Source organism: Nymphaea colorata, chromosome 4 (genome assembly GCF_008831285.2).
Source record: "Nymphaea colorata isolate Beijing-Zhang1983 chromosome 4, ASM883128v2, whole genome shotgun sequence".
Taxonomy (NCBI): domain Eukaryota; kingdom Viridiplantae; phylum Streptophyta; class Magnoliopsida; order Nymphaeales; family Nymphaeaceae; genus Nymphaea; species Nymphaea colorata.
Genome location: NC_045141.1, coordinates 27545612 through 27560848, shown reverse-complemented (window position 1 = coordinate 27560848; position 15237 = coordinate 27545612). Strand labels below are relative to the sequence as shown.

The 15237-nt window shown below is 41.6% G+C and overlaps 1 protein-coding gene across 1 annotated transcript; it reads left to right on the top strand.

The window, feature by feature from the left end:
- Positions 1 to 527: 527 nt before the first annotated feature.
- LOC116253579 (uncharacterized) lies at positions 528 to 12163 on the top strand. The gene is made up of 3 exons (XM_031628481.2): positions 528 to 730; positions 892 to 1014; positions 11844 to 12163. Exons 1-3 carry the CDS (start codon positions 710 to 712, stop codon positions 11958 to 11960), a joined length of 261 nt encoding a protein of 86 aa, XP_031484341.1. The 5' UTR covers positions 528 to 709; the 3' UTR covers positions 11961 to 12163.
- Positions 12164 to 15237: the final 3074 nt, after the last annotated feature.

Here is a 15237-nt window from a genome sequence, read left to right as displayed (position 1 = left end):
GAGCCAAAGTCAATGAGAATTTTTCTTATTGTCGCAGCAATGTATAGCCATAACTCATAATCGAAGCATTGTTAACAGATAACTGAACATCGTCACAACTTATTTTCGACCAAAAAAACTGTTATCACAACTTATTTTCAGACCAAGAAAAATTCAGAAGAAACTGTGAGCTCTTATGTTTCTTCCAAAAAATTATTCGTGACGCACAATGTAAACTGTTTCAACCAATGCTATCAACCGCCCTTCAATACCCTTTGTGAAGTAAACTGTTAGTGAAATAGCTGGCATGATTTCAAGCAAGTACAAAGAATAAAGAACTACAAGTTTCTCGTTTGGTCCCTGTTTACAATGAACCGCGTTAATGAATCACATAATATTGTTCAATTCATGTTAAGTGACACTTGCGCCGCCGCGCCCAACCGCTATTTTTCATTTTTCATACTAACCACTTGTTTTTTCCTTCCCAATGTCCTTATATTCGAACCTCTTCATTTTAGAAGGATGGGAAATAAACATGTTTCATTTCCTTGCCCTTCCTTTAATTTCCCGCGTTGACAGAGCGGGCAAAGCAGGAATTTGGCAACGCATTAAAGTCATTGCTGTGCTTCCTATTTCCTCCGGGTTTGGTGGCTTGGTCTCTCCACTCCTTCCTCCAAGCGGGCTCTGCGGAAAGCTGGCTCCTCTCTCTCTCTCTTTCTCTCTAGCGCAGATGGTTAGCGTCATAGCTCAGGTAAGGATCACCAAGGTCGTTTCTGGACATCACTGAATCTTGGTTTTCAAGGTTTGGGGGTTTTAAATCTTCACTTTCTCGCAATTTTTGTTCTCCAAACCGTCGCCTTGGTCATCCTGAAAGGAACACTAACTTTTCGCATCTTCTCATCGGACGTGTAGGAGCGGCTTCTTGGTGCAGCTCTGGGAGGAGTGATGGCCGCTGCTATCACCTTTGAGGAGCGCAAGTGCATTTATAGATCCGTGTCCACAAACCAGAAGCATGTCGCTACCCAATCGCAGGAGGTAAATGCGGCGAAATTTTCTCCTTAGTTGGCTTTTCTTTTGCTTTCTCGAACTAGATATGTTTCTTTTTTCTTTATCGATCGATATAACTGATTAATATTTCCCACATATCGCCGGCGACGATATTTAGCCTGCAAAAGAAACGGAAAGAAGATGGGAAGGGTCTCTGAACTGTAATTAGACTGCACAATTCGATTGATTGAACCAGGTTAAAATGCCAATAGCTTATGGCAATTCCCTGGCCACTTCTTGAGAACAAAGTGGCTGTGGAAAGAATTTTTAGGGCTGCTACTCCAGGGTTTAGTTTGGCTCCTTTCACGGCAATGACCCCAAGTGGCTCCGGACGAGCGTGTTGGTGGGTTTGCTTGAAGGGAACAAAAAATGCAAGCCTTGCAAGTACCGGAAGCGAGGGCAGCACTTGGTCATCTTAGAAATCAGAAATGACTCAGTTACTGAATGTAAAGGAGTCTCACTGAAGCCAAACGGCTAGCTAGATTATGATGAAAGCGTCTGATGACGAGTTCCAAAAGCAATGGAAAGAGAGGTCCAATACGATGCGTGTGCACGGGCACCCTGCCACCACCGAGGGCACTGTAACAAGCTTCGCAGTTTTATGGACGAACGAACCTTTGTCCATCGAACGTCAAGGCTCCATGTAAGCCCTCAGTTCAAACGCTAGTACTGGGCTTATGTCTCGACTATGCATCACAAGCTATGAAGCTAGGGTGCTTAGAAACAAGCAATCTACCTCGTTCTACCGTGTTCAGATGTCGCACAACAGGCCCCTTTGCGCTGTTTCTATAAGTTTCTCAGAGGCACCAGTGGAGCATTGCGCCGAAAAGGAGTTTGTTTAGGAGTGTGTGCTTGTGTTTAATCGGCTCCAAGAGGAGTTCATGTTATATTTTCTAATGCCCGTTGAAGCTGAGAATGAGCATACAAAATGTTCTCATCCTCAATAAGAGACGCCGACAAATCTGTAGTTCTTTATTGGCTATGGCAGGGCTTAATATGTTCTAGTCTAGGTCATTTATTTTGTTGTCCCCGGCTTATAATGTGTTCATTTGCTGTGTCAATCCAGAGGTGATATGTATGTGCATGTCTAGGCTCTGCTGTGAGGCAGGTTTTAACTGATTCCATTCCCAGTATACTCTTGTTACGAACATTAATCTTTGATATTTTACAATAAAAGAAATATTTGTTTATATAATATGAAAAATAAATTAGTTGTGCACAAGGACCTTTGTAACCAAGTTAATTATTTCTCAAAATGTATTTCCTGCTTATTGCACTGGTAAAGAGAGTATTTTTAGATATACAAAAATATATGCTCTGTCTATGCTTATCGAAGCAAAGCTTAACTAAGAGGGTTCATCTTATTGTTTATCTCATGCAATTTCCAAATGAGCTTGTCCTATTTGTTACCTAGAACACAATATTTGTTATATTTGTTGAAGGTAGAAGATATGCCAGATCCCTGAAAATCTGAAGCTTCTCTAATCCCTTGGTGAAGTGGTTATTGCAGCTGATTGTATCATCTGTACTGTATATATGTATATATATCTCTGTTGTGTTCAAACTTCAAAATATAAACAGAAAAGTCAATTTCTTCCTCTCTTTGAGTTTCTCTCGTTTTATGTGTCTCTCCCATAATCCATCTCTGTCATTTCACATGGTATCGTAACATGTCCGATCCTGGTCCACTTTGCACAGACTCTGTGTTCAATAGCTACTTGGTCAGTCTCCTTTATTGGGATCTGTTGTGTCACACAAAAGTGTGTTGTTTCTCTTTGGCTGATTTACATGTAACCATGAATTGGAGATGACCTTCTTTGCTGCCAGGCTTGTTCCTACAGCTGGGTGTCTTGGATCCTGGTCCCTGGTTCTGAAGTGAAAGGACCTTATGTGTTTCAGCCTCAAATCCAGAATCATTATCTATTTTATCTGGTTTGGGCTTCATATTGGGGATTTCATATTTTCTCTGGACAGTGCTTGTTTTCTACATCAAGTATTTCACAGTCCTTTTTGGATTGATATGACTGGAGAAAGTTCTCATATAATGCCTCCATTGTTGTTGAATCTGGAAATTCCTGTTCTTTTAATTTCTCTGGCAAATGGTGTTAAAATCCAACACATTCTCACGATGTTCAAAGTCCTTGTAATATGTGAAGTCTCTTAGGATTCTACGTTCTCGTAGAATGTGTTGAGGTAGTTAATGTCATTGTAATATGTGAAGAGTGTCTTAGGATTCTACGTTATTGTAGAATGTGTTGAGGTATTTAATGTCATTGTACTATGTGAAGAGTCTCCTAGGATTCTACGATTGGAGACTCTTCGAATTCTGAAATTGAAATTATAAATAGGGCCTAGGCAGACCATCCTGGTCACGGCTTCTTCTCCTCAGCTTCTTCTTGTTTTCATTCTCTCTCTCTCTCTATCTTCCTTCATGAGTGCTGTTTTCTGGTTTCAGATATTGGTGCTAGATTTCTATCATGGTATCAGAGCGCCAGGTTACGTTATCTCTACCTAACAAAATGCCCAAACAGGTCTGATCTGGTTAGAACTCTTTTCTCATCTTGTCTCTATCCTGAATTTACTTTTCTCTTTCGTAATTCTTGTTCCTTTTTCTTCTTGCTTACCTAAGGACACATCTTATTATATCGTGTCTTCTTTCCCTCTCATCTTCTACCTGTATACCCTTCTTTTCTGCTGTCATGGAAAACCTTTCGCATTTTGGTATGTCCTCAAATTTTCTTCCTCACCTTATTACCGAAAAATTCAACCATGAGAATTATCTAACCTGGAAAAGGCAGATCATGCATTTTATAAGAAGTCAAGGCCTCTTTGGACGTCTCGATGGTTCAACAAGGGCTCCACCAATATCTGTTCTGCAGGAAATAAAGAATGATGCAGGAGAGGTCATTGCTGTTCAAGAAATTAGCAACCTTGAACATGTTGTGTGGATGAGACGTGACCAAGTCTTGTTGCATATATTTTATCTACGCTATCTTAACAAGTGTTACTTTCAGTTTCTGATGACTGTACTGCAGAAGAATTATGGGAAACCCTTGCTGATACCTTTTCCCAAATATCAAAAGCTCGGATTATGTACTTAAAGAAAGAATTTCAGAATTTGAACAAAGGTTCAACGTCTATCATGGATTATTTGGGGCGCATTAAGGCTGTCGCAGACCAACTTGCTGCTTCAGGGAATAACATTTCTGATAAGAAGAAATTGCAGCAAACTTTAAGTGGACTTAGGCATGATTATCATGCTTTTATTACAGCTCTTAAGGTGCTCCCTGTTCTGCCTTCCTTCAACGAATTACAAGGTAAACTTCTCCAACACAAAATGAATATGAAAAGAGTCATTGAAAGGACTGATCAAGGGAACTCCCAAAATTTGTTGGCCATGAATGTAAAATTTGGTCAGAACCATGGGAACTCTAATCAAGGTGGTTGCGGCATTCTACCGACACCAAGTAATCAAGGTATGCCTCAATTGAATACTTCAAGAAGGATACCAGTTTGCTTTCTATGTAACAAGAAAGGGCACATGAGGGCACAATGCTGGTTTAATCCTCAAAATAAAAACAAAGGGGTAAGACATGATAACAAACAAGGAGGACAAAATTCTAAATCCACCGCCGAAGATATGCAACAACTATTGATGGCCGCATTCTCAAAGATGACTATAAAGCAAAATGAGCAGGGAGAATGGTTCTTGGATTCAGGTGCAGCTACTCATGTGACAGGGAATGCAAGTAAATTGACTAACTTATCCCCTCATTATGGTAGAAGTTGCATTATAACAGGTGATGGAAAATCTCATCCCATTACACATATTGGAAATGCACATATTCCATTGTCATCTTCCTCTCTATCATTGTCTAATGTTGTTCTTGCTCCCAATATAAAAAAGAACATCATATCTATTTCTAAACTCATTGATGATACAAACTCTTCTGTTGAATTCACACCCTCTTCTATGTCAAGGACCTCCAAACGAAGAAAATGTTCGCTAAAGGGGAGCGTCAAGGGAATATGTATGTCCTCAAGGAATGTCTACCGAAGGATTCGTCCACCTTTGATATATGATTGAAGACATTTTCTCTTTCTCATAATGCGTCTCCAGCTTCAAGTTCTTGCCATTTCCAATCAAAAGTAAGGGGCTCTAACCAATTTTTGGAGCATGATCTATGGCATAATCGGCTGGGACACTGTGGCCGACATTTTATTGAAAAACTTGTCACAGATAGTCTCATTCCAAGATCAAGTTTACCTCTTACTCCAAGTGTCAAAAAATGTTCAAGTTGTGAACTTTGTAAGAGTCATGTTTTACCTTTCCATAATATAAATCAAAGGGCTTCCAAACCTTTTGAAATTATTTTTTTTGATGTTTGGGGGCCAGCCCCTATTGATTCCATGTCTGGTTCACGATATTATGTCTTATTCATTGACTCTTACTTACGTTTCACGTGGATTTACTTCATGAAACACAAATCAGAAGTACTCCACATATTTCGGAACTTCTATGCCATGATTCAAACCAAATTTTCATACAATGTGGTGCATTTTCAATGTGATGGTGGGAGAGAATATTCCTCACTTGATTTTATTGAATTTGTACGTGAAAAAGGGATAACTAGACAAATCTCCTGCCCTTATACACCACAACAAAATGGTGTAGTTGAGCGAAAACATCGACATATAGTTGAAAGCGCCATGAGCATGATGCATGATACTAATGTGCCCATTTCCTTATGGACTGAAGCCTTCCATACAGCTGTATACATAATAAATTGTTTGCCTATGACACTCTTGATGTCTAAATCACCATATTTCACACTCTTAGGCAAACAACCTGATTATAAGAAATTGAAGGTTTTTGGCTGTGTATGCTATGTTCACATTGATGCTGCCTTGAGGAACAAGTTTCAAGACAAAGCTATTCAATGTATATTCGTTGGATATGCTGATGAATATAAAGGTTTTCGATGCTATGACCCAACAACTTAACGCATCAAGACTTCAAGAAATGTTATTTTTGATGAACATAGTTTTGATGACACTAATGAAATGCCTATGACTCTTGAATCTTATGATCCCTGGACCAGTACACAGTTATTCAATGCAGATCCTGTTTCAGAAAATGATGTGTCTCAGGGTGAAGATCAAGAGAGATTAATACAGTCGTCGAATGTGGCCCAAAGTGAAAATCAAGAGAGTCCAACACAATCATCAAACCATCATGAAAGCAATAATGAAGAACATAGCAACAATTCACATCAGTTTTCGGGTCTCACCTACAGTCGACGACTAAGGGACAAAGATGCTCACAATGAAGAAGACAACATGCCCCACCTTAGAAGATCCCAACGCATTCGCCATCCTATTCACAGGTGGGTTAGCTATGATTCTTTATCACTTGACTTTCAGTTATTCATGGCAAAAGTTGGCGAGGAAGAAGAACCTACTTCATTTGATCAAGCATCTAAATCACATTATTGGAGAAAGGCTATGAGAGAAGGAATGGATGCCTTGCATGAATGTGGAACATGGGAGACCGTTCCAAAACCACACGGAAAGAACATAGTGGGCTCCAAGTGGGTATACAAAAACAAATACAAACCTGACAGCCGCATATAAAGACACAAAGCAAGGTTAGTAGCAAAAGGGTTTACTCAATAGTTTGGGCATGATTATGATGAGACGTTCAGTCCCGTAATCAAAATGGGAACCATTCGCATAATTATATCCCTTGCTGTTAAATATGGGTGGAAACTAAATCAATTAGACGTTAAGAATGCCTTCCTTCATGGTGACTTAAAGGAAGAAGTTTTCATGGAGCAACATCTTGGCTTTGTTGAAAAGGACTCTAGCGAATGGGTTTGCAAACTAAAAAAATCTTTGTATGGACTTAAGCAAGCATCGCGGTCATGGTTTGATAGTTTTTCAAACAAAATTAGGGAATACGGATTTTGAAACAGTCCTCTCGACCATTCCCTTTTCATTTTCAAGAAAGAAAATGTTATTACCCTCCTCCTTATATATATTGACGACATCATCATTACAGGGAGCTCAGAAAAACACTTTGATGAGATAAAGGGTTTGTTAATGAGAAACTTTAAGATGAAAGACCTTGGAAGCCTGCGATATTTTCTTGGGGTTGAAATTGATAGGCAAGGAGATTAGGGGTGGGTATCGGGCCGGCCCGGCAAAGGCCAGCCCGATCCGGCCCAGGCCCGGCCCGAAAATATTGCCGGGCCGGGCCGGGTACCGGGCCTGGCCACCAAAAGTTAGGCCCGGCCCGGCCCGCTGACGCTCGGCCTGCAGCCCACCAGTCCCTTGCTCGTCGTTCTCTCTCTGCACCGTGCGGCGTTTCCCCCTCCCAAAGCCCTAAACAGTAAATCCTCTTCCTTCTGCATCATGCTCTTGGAATGATGTCGATGTCGTCGATGAAGATGAAGGTGATGGTCGCCGATGTCGGTTCTCCTCCTGCTACGGCTCTCCCTCCTCCTCTCCCTTCCTCTTCTTCTTCCTCTTCTTCAATCCCCTTCTTTTCCTGTATATACCAACGATACGATGACTGGTCGCCCGTCCTCTCTCCATCCACAGAAGCCCTCTTCAAACCCATGATCTGCTTCCATCTTCTGCTTCCCTTTGGTGGTCTGGGGAAGAGGAAGGGAGACGGGAAACGGGAATGGGGAAGGGAGACGGGAATGGGGAGGGGGAGGGAGACGGGAATGGGGAAGGGAAGGGGGAGGGAAACGGGAAAGGAGAGGGAAACGGGAAAGGGGAGGGAGACAGGAATGGGGGAAGGGGGAGGGAGACGGGAATGGGGAAGGGGAAGGGGAAGGGGAAGGGGAGGGAAACGGGAAAGGGGAGGGAGACGGGAATGGGGGAAGGGGGAGGGAGAGTCGGAGACGGGAATGGGGGAAGGGGAAGCCCTGAAGGGGGAGGGAGACGGGATTGGGAAGGGGGATGGAGACGGGATTGGGAAGGGGGAGGGGAGGCCGTCGGGCCGACCGGGCCGCCGCCGGGCCGGCTTATCCGGCCCGGGCCCGGCCCGGTCCCGCTGCCGGGCCGGGCCGGGCCGGGATCATCTTACTTTGACACAACAAAAATATACTCTTGACCTATTGGACAGAACATGCATGAAAGATTGTAAGTCTGCTGAAACACCGAGTGTTCTGAACCAAAGGATGAGTATAAATGATGGGGAAACATATGAAGACCCCACCAAATATCGCAGCATTGTTGGTGCCTTGCAATATTTAACATTTACCAGACCTGATATTACCTATGCGGTAAATCAAATGTCTCAATTTATGCATGCACCAAGGGACATACATATGAATGCAGTTAAAAGGATACTAAGGTATCTCAAGGGAACTGTTGGAGATGGATTAGTGTATTGTAAAAGTGGAAATGAAGCTGCTGATCATGAATTAATCACATATACTGACGCTGATTGGGCTGGAGATCCAGACGAAAGAAGATCTATCTCTGGTTTTTGCATCTTTATAGGCAAAAATTTGGTATCTTGGAGTAGTAGAAAACAAAGAGCAGTTGCAAGATCAAGCACAGAAGCTGAATACAGATGTATGGCTGCAGGGACGGCAGAAGTGACTTGGATTCGACACTTGCTAGAAGATATAGGAGAAAAAATTAAAAGTTTAGTACTAATGTGTGACAACCAAAGCGCCATCAACATTGCTTTCAATCCTATACAACATGGCTGAACAAAACACATTGAGATTGACCAGCATTTTATCAGGCAGAAGGTGGAGAATAAAGAGATAGAACCAGTCTTTGTTGGAACTAATGAACAAGCTGCTGACATATTTCCTAAAGGATTAACAAAGTATCGTTTCTGGTTTTTGAAGAGCAAGTTGTTCATGGTTCAAAACCATGCACAGCTTGAGGGAGGGTGTTAAAATCCAGCACATTCTCACGATGTTCAAAGTCCTTGTAATATGTGAAGTCTCTTAGGATTCTACGTTCTTGTAGAATGTGTTGAGGTAGTTAATGTCATTGTAATATGTGAAGAGTCTCTTAGGATTCTATGTTCTTGTAGAATGTGTTGAGGTATTTAATGTCATTGTACTATGTGAAGAGTCTCCTAGGATTCTACGATTGGGGACTCTTCGAATTCTGAAATTGAAATTATAAATAGGGTCTGGGCAGACCATCCTGGTCACGGCTTCTTCTCCTCAGCTTCTTCTTGTTTTCATTCTCTCTCTCTCTATCTTCCTGCGTGAGTGCTGTTTTCTGGTTTCAGATATTGGTGCTAGATTTCTATCAAATGGCAGTCCACGTTGGGAGTACTTATTCAACTTCTTGATAGAGACAACTGTGCCACCTTGAGTTCTGTGAGTTCTATGTATAGAGTCAGCTTTGTAGATGGTTTTTTACTCAAACCTGCTGGCAGTTCACCTGATTCTTCTTCGTGGCTTAGCTAGGCTCAGTATAGGAAATGGCATATCTTCTATCATTAGCAATATGATAGATACTTGCTTAACCTCAGAGAGAGTTTATTTCAAACTGTATTTTTATTGCTGTTTCATGTTTATTAACTGTAGCTTGCTGCATAGTATGGCAACTAATGCCTTTAAAAAGAGATCTTAACCATGCAAAATGAAGCAACTCCTGTTGGCAGACATACTTTAGTAATTGGTTAACAAAATGATGATAACCATATTGTCCTAGCTCCCTGGAAGTGGCTGGAACATCACAACTTCTAATTTTTTCTTATTGGTCAAGCATCTAATTGGAAGGTTAAGTGTCAAATGAGTTTTGTCATGTATGCATAGGTTCTTCTGTCAAATTCCAAGGTTCCATGTCAGAATCCAAGTTCGAACCATTGACACAGAAAACCCATTTTTCAAAGAAAACCCATTTTTAGATAAAAAAATAGGTCAGTCGAAAAAAAACTCGTTTTTTTCAAAAAATGCCAAAAAAATGCATTTTTCACTTTCTTTGGCATTTTTATCTCTACATTTTATTTTCACATTTTTTGCATGTTCCTTTTTTAATTTTTTTTTAAAACTAGCGGAGATGTTCCTGATATTTTTAACTTTGCCTTATTATACCCCAAGAAAAATCTCGCCAAACAGGTTTAGGACCTTTAGGTGGATGAGGAATTACATAGCTATAGATCTCATGACAAGATATAAGTATCTTTTCATATATGATTCATTTCAATAGCCAATATTTGTCTGTAATTCTTGATGTTCCTCAGTAAACTATCATCCACACTTTGATAGTTGGCTCTTTTGTCCATTCTTGATTCATTGACTCTGGGAACCTGGCATTCCATACTTATGTTCAAGTATATCTTACCACTGTTTGTTGTTACCCAACCTTAGAACAGCTATGTACATTGAAGAGGGTTGTGCTAGATGAAATCTCAATTCCTTGGTCATGGTCAAGTTCAATGGATGATTAGTGTCCATCCACCCATTATTTCTTTTGTGCATTTTCAAATTAGAGCTTGCAATTATAGAGCTGTTAATTTCTAAATAATGATGATTTTATTAGAGTCCAGAGGATGGTGCTTTTACTGGTCATTTGTATTACCTCACCACTTATCTAATATATAGCTTGCAAGAACCATTTGAATAATGTTGGAATCCACTATTCGATTAGCATGCATACCATGTCTCCAACTACTGTTGGAATTATAATAACCCGGCCCACTCCCACACTCGGCTGAGGCTTCTAGTTTGATGGACCTCAACCTACCCCTTAGTAGCTTCGGTTTTAGTTCCCAAAAGGATATGAACCAGGATAATCAATTACTTAACCAAACCCTTTATAAGCTCTTGAGGATCTTCCACACTTTTCAAAATGGGACTAAACTTCTCAAGTGGGTGTTCCAGATGCAAGTGGTTGTTACAGACACTGTATGTGCACACGGTCACTTGAAGACTTAAGAACTGCTGATCTTATAACCTACACGATCAGACAGTCTTATTCACATTACTAGGAATCTGAATTTATTAAATGTATAAGCATCACAGAAATGGTGTCCTCAATGTAGCGTATAAAGTGGACTGGGGATGGTTTACCATTTAGATTCTCCTTTGGTCCCTTGGATGTTTTCTTCTTTCCTACCTCACAAATATTTCTGGAATTTACTCTACAAATTTTGGATAGTTTCCTCCAAAACAGGCTTTAGGATGACCTTTTGAAATATCTTTGGTCCCTTTCTGCAGTATGTCTATACTCTATATATTTGCTTTGGTTTTTCACAGCTGGTGGTATTATGGTTCTTTTATTTTTTAGCTTATGCTTAATGTTAGGGGGATCAAACTCATCCCTTAAACTCGTCTACTTCTGCAATTCTGTTTAAGAATTACACCCTTTTGTCCAGTTTATTCCTTCAGCGAATTGTGTCTAGTTTGGGGCCTATAGCTGTGCACATTGGAACGTGCTGGTTCTGCCCTGTTATAGGCCTGTGTATCTCCCTTTGATGAAGATTCATTAATGGGCAACATCTAATGGAAACGGATTCCTTGGTTTAATAACTGCTCAAGATTCTTTGATCGGTTAGTAAATAGTTATTAGGTCTTTGTCTACCTATTTGGCAGCGGTATCCTTTTACAGATTATTGTTCTGTTGGAGTTATCAAATTGAAGCCTTGAGAGAAAAGAATGGATTTCCTGGTGGTGACATCCCTCCTTGAAATGAATAGTTAGTATTTGTTCATATGTTTGTTTTCTTGTAACACTGATCGTCATTGACCTTGCAATTTTATGCCTTCTGCTGGTTATGATGTTCACTTCTCAGCTTAACACTGATTTGGTTGTTGCTCCCACGTGCTAAAGATCACGGGGACATTATCAACTAGGAACCCATGTTCGAGATTGGCAAGCTTGTGGAATGCAACCATAGACGGAAGCCTTGGTCCAGTTATCAGGTTCCTCAGCTCTCGTGGTTGGTGAAGACAAACTCCAGCCCCAACTTCTCATTTGCTATTGACCGGAGATTGTTGACCTACTGTTGATATGTATGTTTTACGACTTCTCGCGTCTAAAGGAATTTGAGCGATAGTCTTTTTGTTTGAGAAACTGCAAACCTGCGACTGGTGTCCTGTTGACTGATTGGTCGAGTTGAATAAGAAGGTGATAATAATTTTTCTGGTGTTTTTTGTTTGTTTGTTTGTTTTTGCTTACTGGGTGGGCGTTGACAATTATTTTGTGCTCTTTACGTTCATGCGCAAGGGTAGAAACTAGAAAGGCAGTAGAACTATTACTTAAGCGCATGCCAAACCTTTAGCACTGTACTTACATCGTCCAGCTCCGTCGTAAGCAACAGCATTAGGGAGGGAGACTCATAAAGCTGGGCTTAGGTTCTTGAGGAGGGGATCAGGTCGCCTGGTGTTGTACCTTGTAAGTGCTCATCACAGTCATCAGCACTACGCTGAGAAGCCACCCAGAGATCTGGTGGTGTTATTGCGAGTGCAACACCGCTGACCTGAAACTCCACTCCATTAAGAGTGATGAATGATAAGAATGCTTGGCAGACCACTCGGGATGTCGTTGCGTGAAATACTGTCGGACTTTACAAGGGAAAAAAGCCATAGGGAAAACGAGTTATATGGACAAAACCTTCGTTGTTTACTTGATTCTTCCACAATCATGTAAATGAATTTCACAGTGCAAAATTCACGAGTGAATTTGCGTTTTGAGACATAAAATTCCCCTTGGGACGACGAAAGCTCGCTTGAGCCTTCTTGCGCAGTAGCGAAAGAGAGACGGATTCCAGTCGTCTGTGGTACGAACCCAAAGCTCTGACCTAAACTCTGAGGATGTACTGATGATAAGCAGCAGCTAAAGCAGCTCCGACGAACTGCCCGCCCGGAAGTTCGCCTTCCGGGGAAAAAAAAGAAAAAAGGCAAAAGTTAGATGAAGAAGATCAATTTTGGGAGTGCGTCCTTAATCCCCCAATTAAGATCAGGCTGAACTATTCAGAACAGAAAAAGCTGGTCAGTGAGATGGATGGTTGAGGGCGGATAACTGTAACACGGCCCAAGCCTAACTTGTGGCCTTGTACTGAAGCTGCTAAAGAAAATTACCCTTTGCGCATCTTTGGACTGATTCTTGAGTTAGGCATATTGGCATTCTTGACTGAGGCACATTGGCATTGGCATGGGATTGGTGTTGTTCAGGCAGGGAGACTTGGCCTCGTATAGAGTGGGCTTCGTTCGAAGCATTCGTCTACCAACAAGCAAATGTAAAGGCCGGTTGAGTAATTGGGTAGTCAATAAATGACATGGATCCGGATCCATTGGCTTCAGGTGAGATGAAACCTCTTGTACGGGGTAGTCGGGGCAGAGTTCTCAGAGAATCTGCATTGGCAGATGCGTTGCAAAGAGTTAAGCCTATGCATTGGCCGATTGGCCCAACCCATGCAGGAAAAGCTTATCCAACTTGCAAAGGATTGCTGCAGTTGATCATCCATAGGTACAATAGGTCGTTCGGACTACTTGCATGTTCGAAAATTGAAGCAAGCTCAAGGAAAGCGAGGTCAGCACTTCAACTAAAGGAAACTTGGTGGACGAGTGTCACGTGCTTGGCATCGGTTGTCCATTCGAGCTGTATATTTATATTATCTGACTTGTAAAGTTATATGATAATGACAGCTATATAAGGTTGTCGCCCAGATCCTTGTAAGGTATCTAGGAACCGCAATTGTGCATAAACTCTCGAATGAAATGAAATGAAGAACTCCAACCTGAAAAATGACTGGTGCCTTTGCCTAGCTTTAGGATAAAGTAGTGTTGCAACTATCTTGTGGGAATGCTATCATAAAGCTTCACTGCCTGGAAGCCTAAAGGCTGCTAAAGTTGTAAACTTTAGACTGCATTCAACTAAAAAAAAAAGGAGTATTTGTGTGACTAACGATACTCACATGATTATGCTAATGCAATCGTGATCATATGGCTGCAAGCAGGATCGATGTCGGAGCCGGTGATGGGGACAGTGGCAAGGTGAACCATGAAGATAGTGAACACTTTTGGTTGTGGTGCAAGTACTTGTATCCACTACCCAAGATGTATTAATCGTACTAATTTCAATAGGTGGTAGCCAGTCTGGTATGTACACTCAAAGATTGTGGCCAGTCGACCTATTCTTCTCAAACCAGGCTCTATTTGGCTTGAAATTTGAAACGTTCTGCCACTTTCAGCTATCTTTCAGTTGCATATATGAGTGAGAGAGAGAAAGAGAGAGAGAGAGAGAGACACACATTACTAAGAACCTGCAAACCCTGTTACTCCTCTTAGGGTTGGTGGCAAAGAAAACCATGTAGACGAGAACAAAAGGTTCCAACTTCCAATGAACTTGATAGCCCAAAGGATGCTAGTGGAGCTGCCAAGGCCGGCAGCATTTGCATCGTCACCATTGCTTCCCTGTGTCTAAGAATTCGTACTTACCTTTACTTATGTTGAGTCTTTTGCTTATGCTTGTTTACTTGTAAATGAATACCCTTCCACCGGTCTAAGTGTAATGTCTTAGGATTCTTTGTTTTGGGTGGTCGGCATGGGAATCCTATAAGCGGTTTCGGCCATCCTATGTAAGCAAGTTGAGATCATTCTCCTTTCTTACCTCTCTCGTGATGTACAAGTTTTTCAAGTTGAATACATTGCGAGATTTCTTCATTTACAAAACTTTCTTTATGCACTTGTTTTCTAAAACGATCTTTGCGCCCCTTTCGGTGGTTTAAAGGCTGATGACAATTAGGTTCTTGTCGCACTGACAACTGGTATCAGAGCCCCAGGTTTTGTTCAATCTAGAGAAGCGGTTGGAGAGTCGGTGTAGACCAACGCGCCAATGATCGTTGATTGAAGAGGACGTCCTGACGACTCAATACAATCTGCGAAGCGCCAAGGGCAAGGGAGTGGCTTAGTCCAACGAGATGGGCACATCCCACGGTTAGGAAGACCTAGCCGAAGTGGTGAACAAGCTGGTTGTCGACGTAGCTATTCATGAAGAAGCGTCGAACAATGCAGCCGAGTCCTTCGAGGGAATGAGGGATGAGATGAAGATCCAATGAGAACAAATGGTCGATCTTATGACCATGAATCGATCACTTACTGACATAGCGACCGCACTGTGAGCTGAAGTCAATGAACTTCAGGTAAAGAACTACACACTACAGCGACAAATTTCTATAGGTGGAGGTGACGATCGACCAACAAGGGTCGACGTTCAGAGGCCA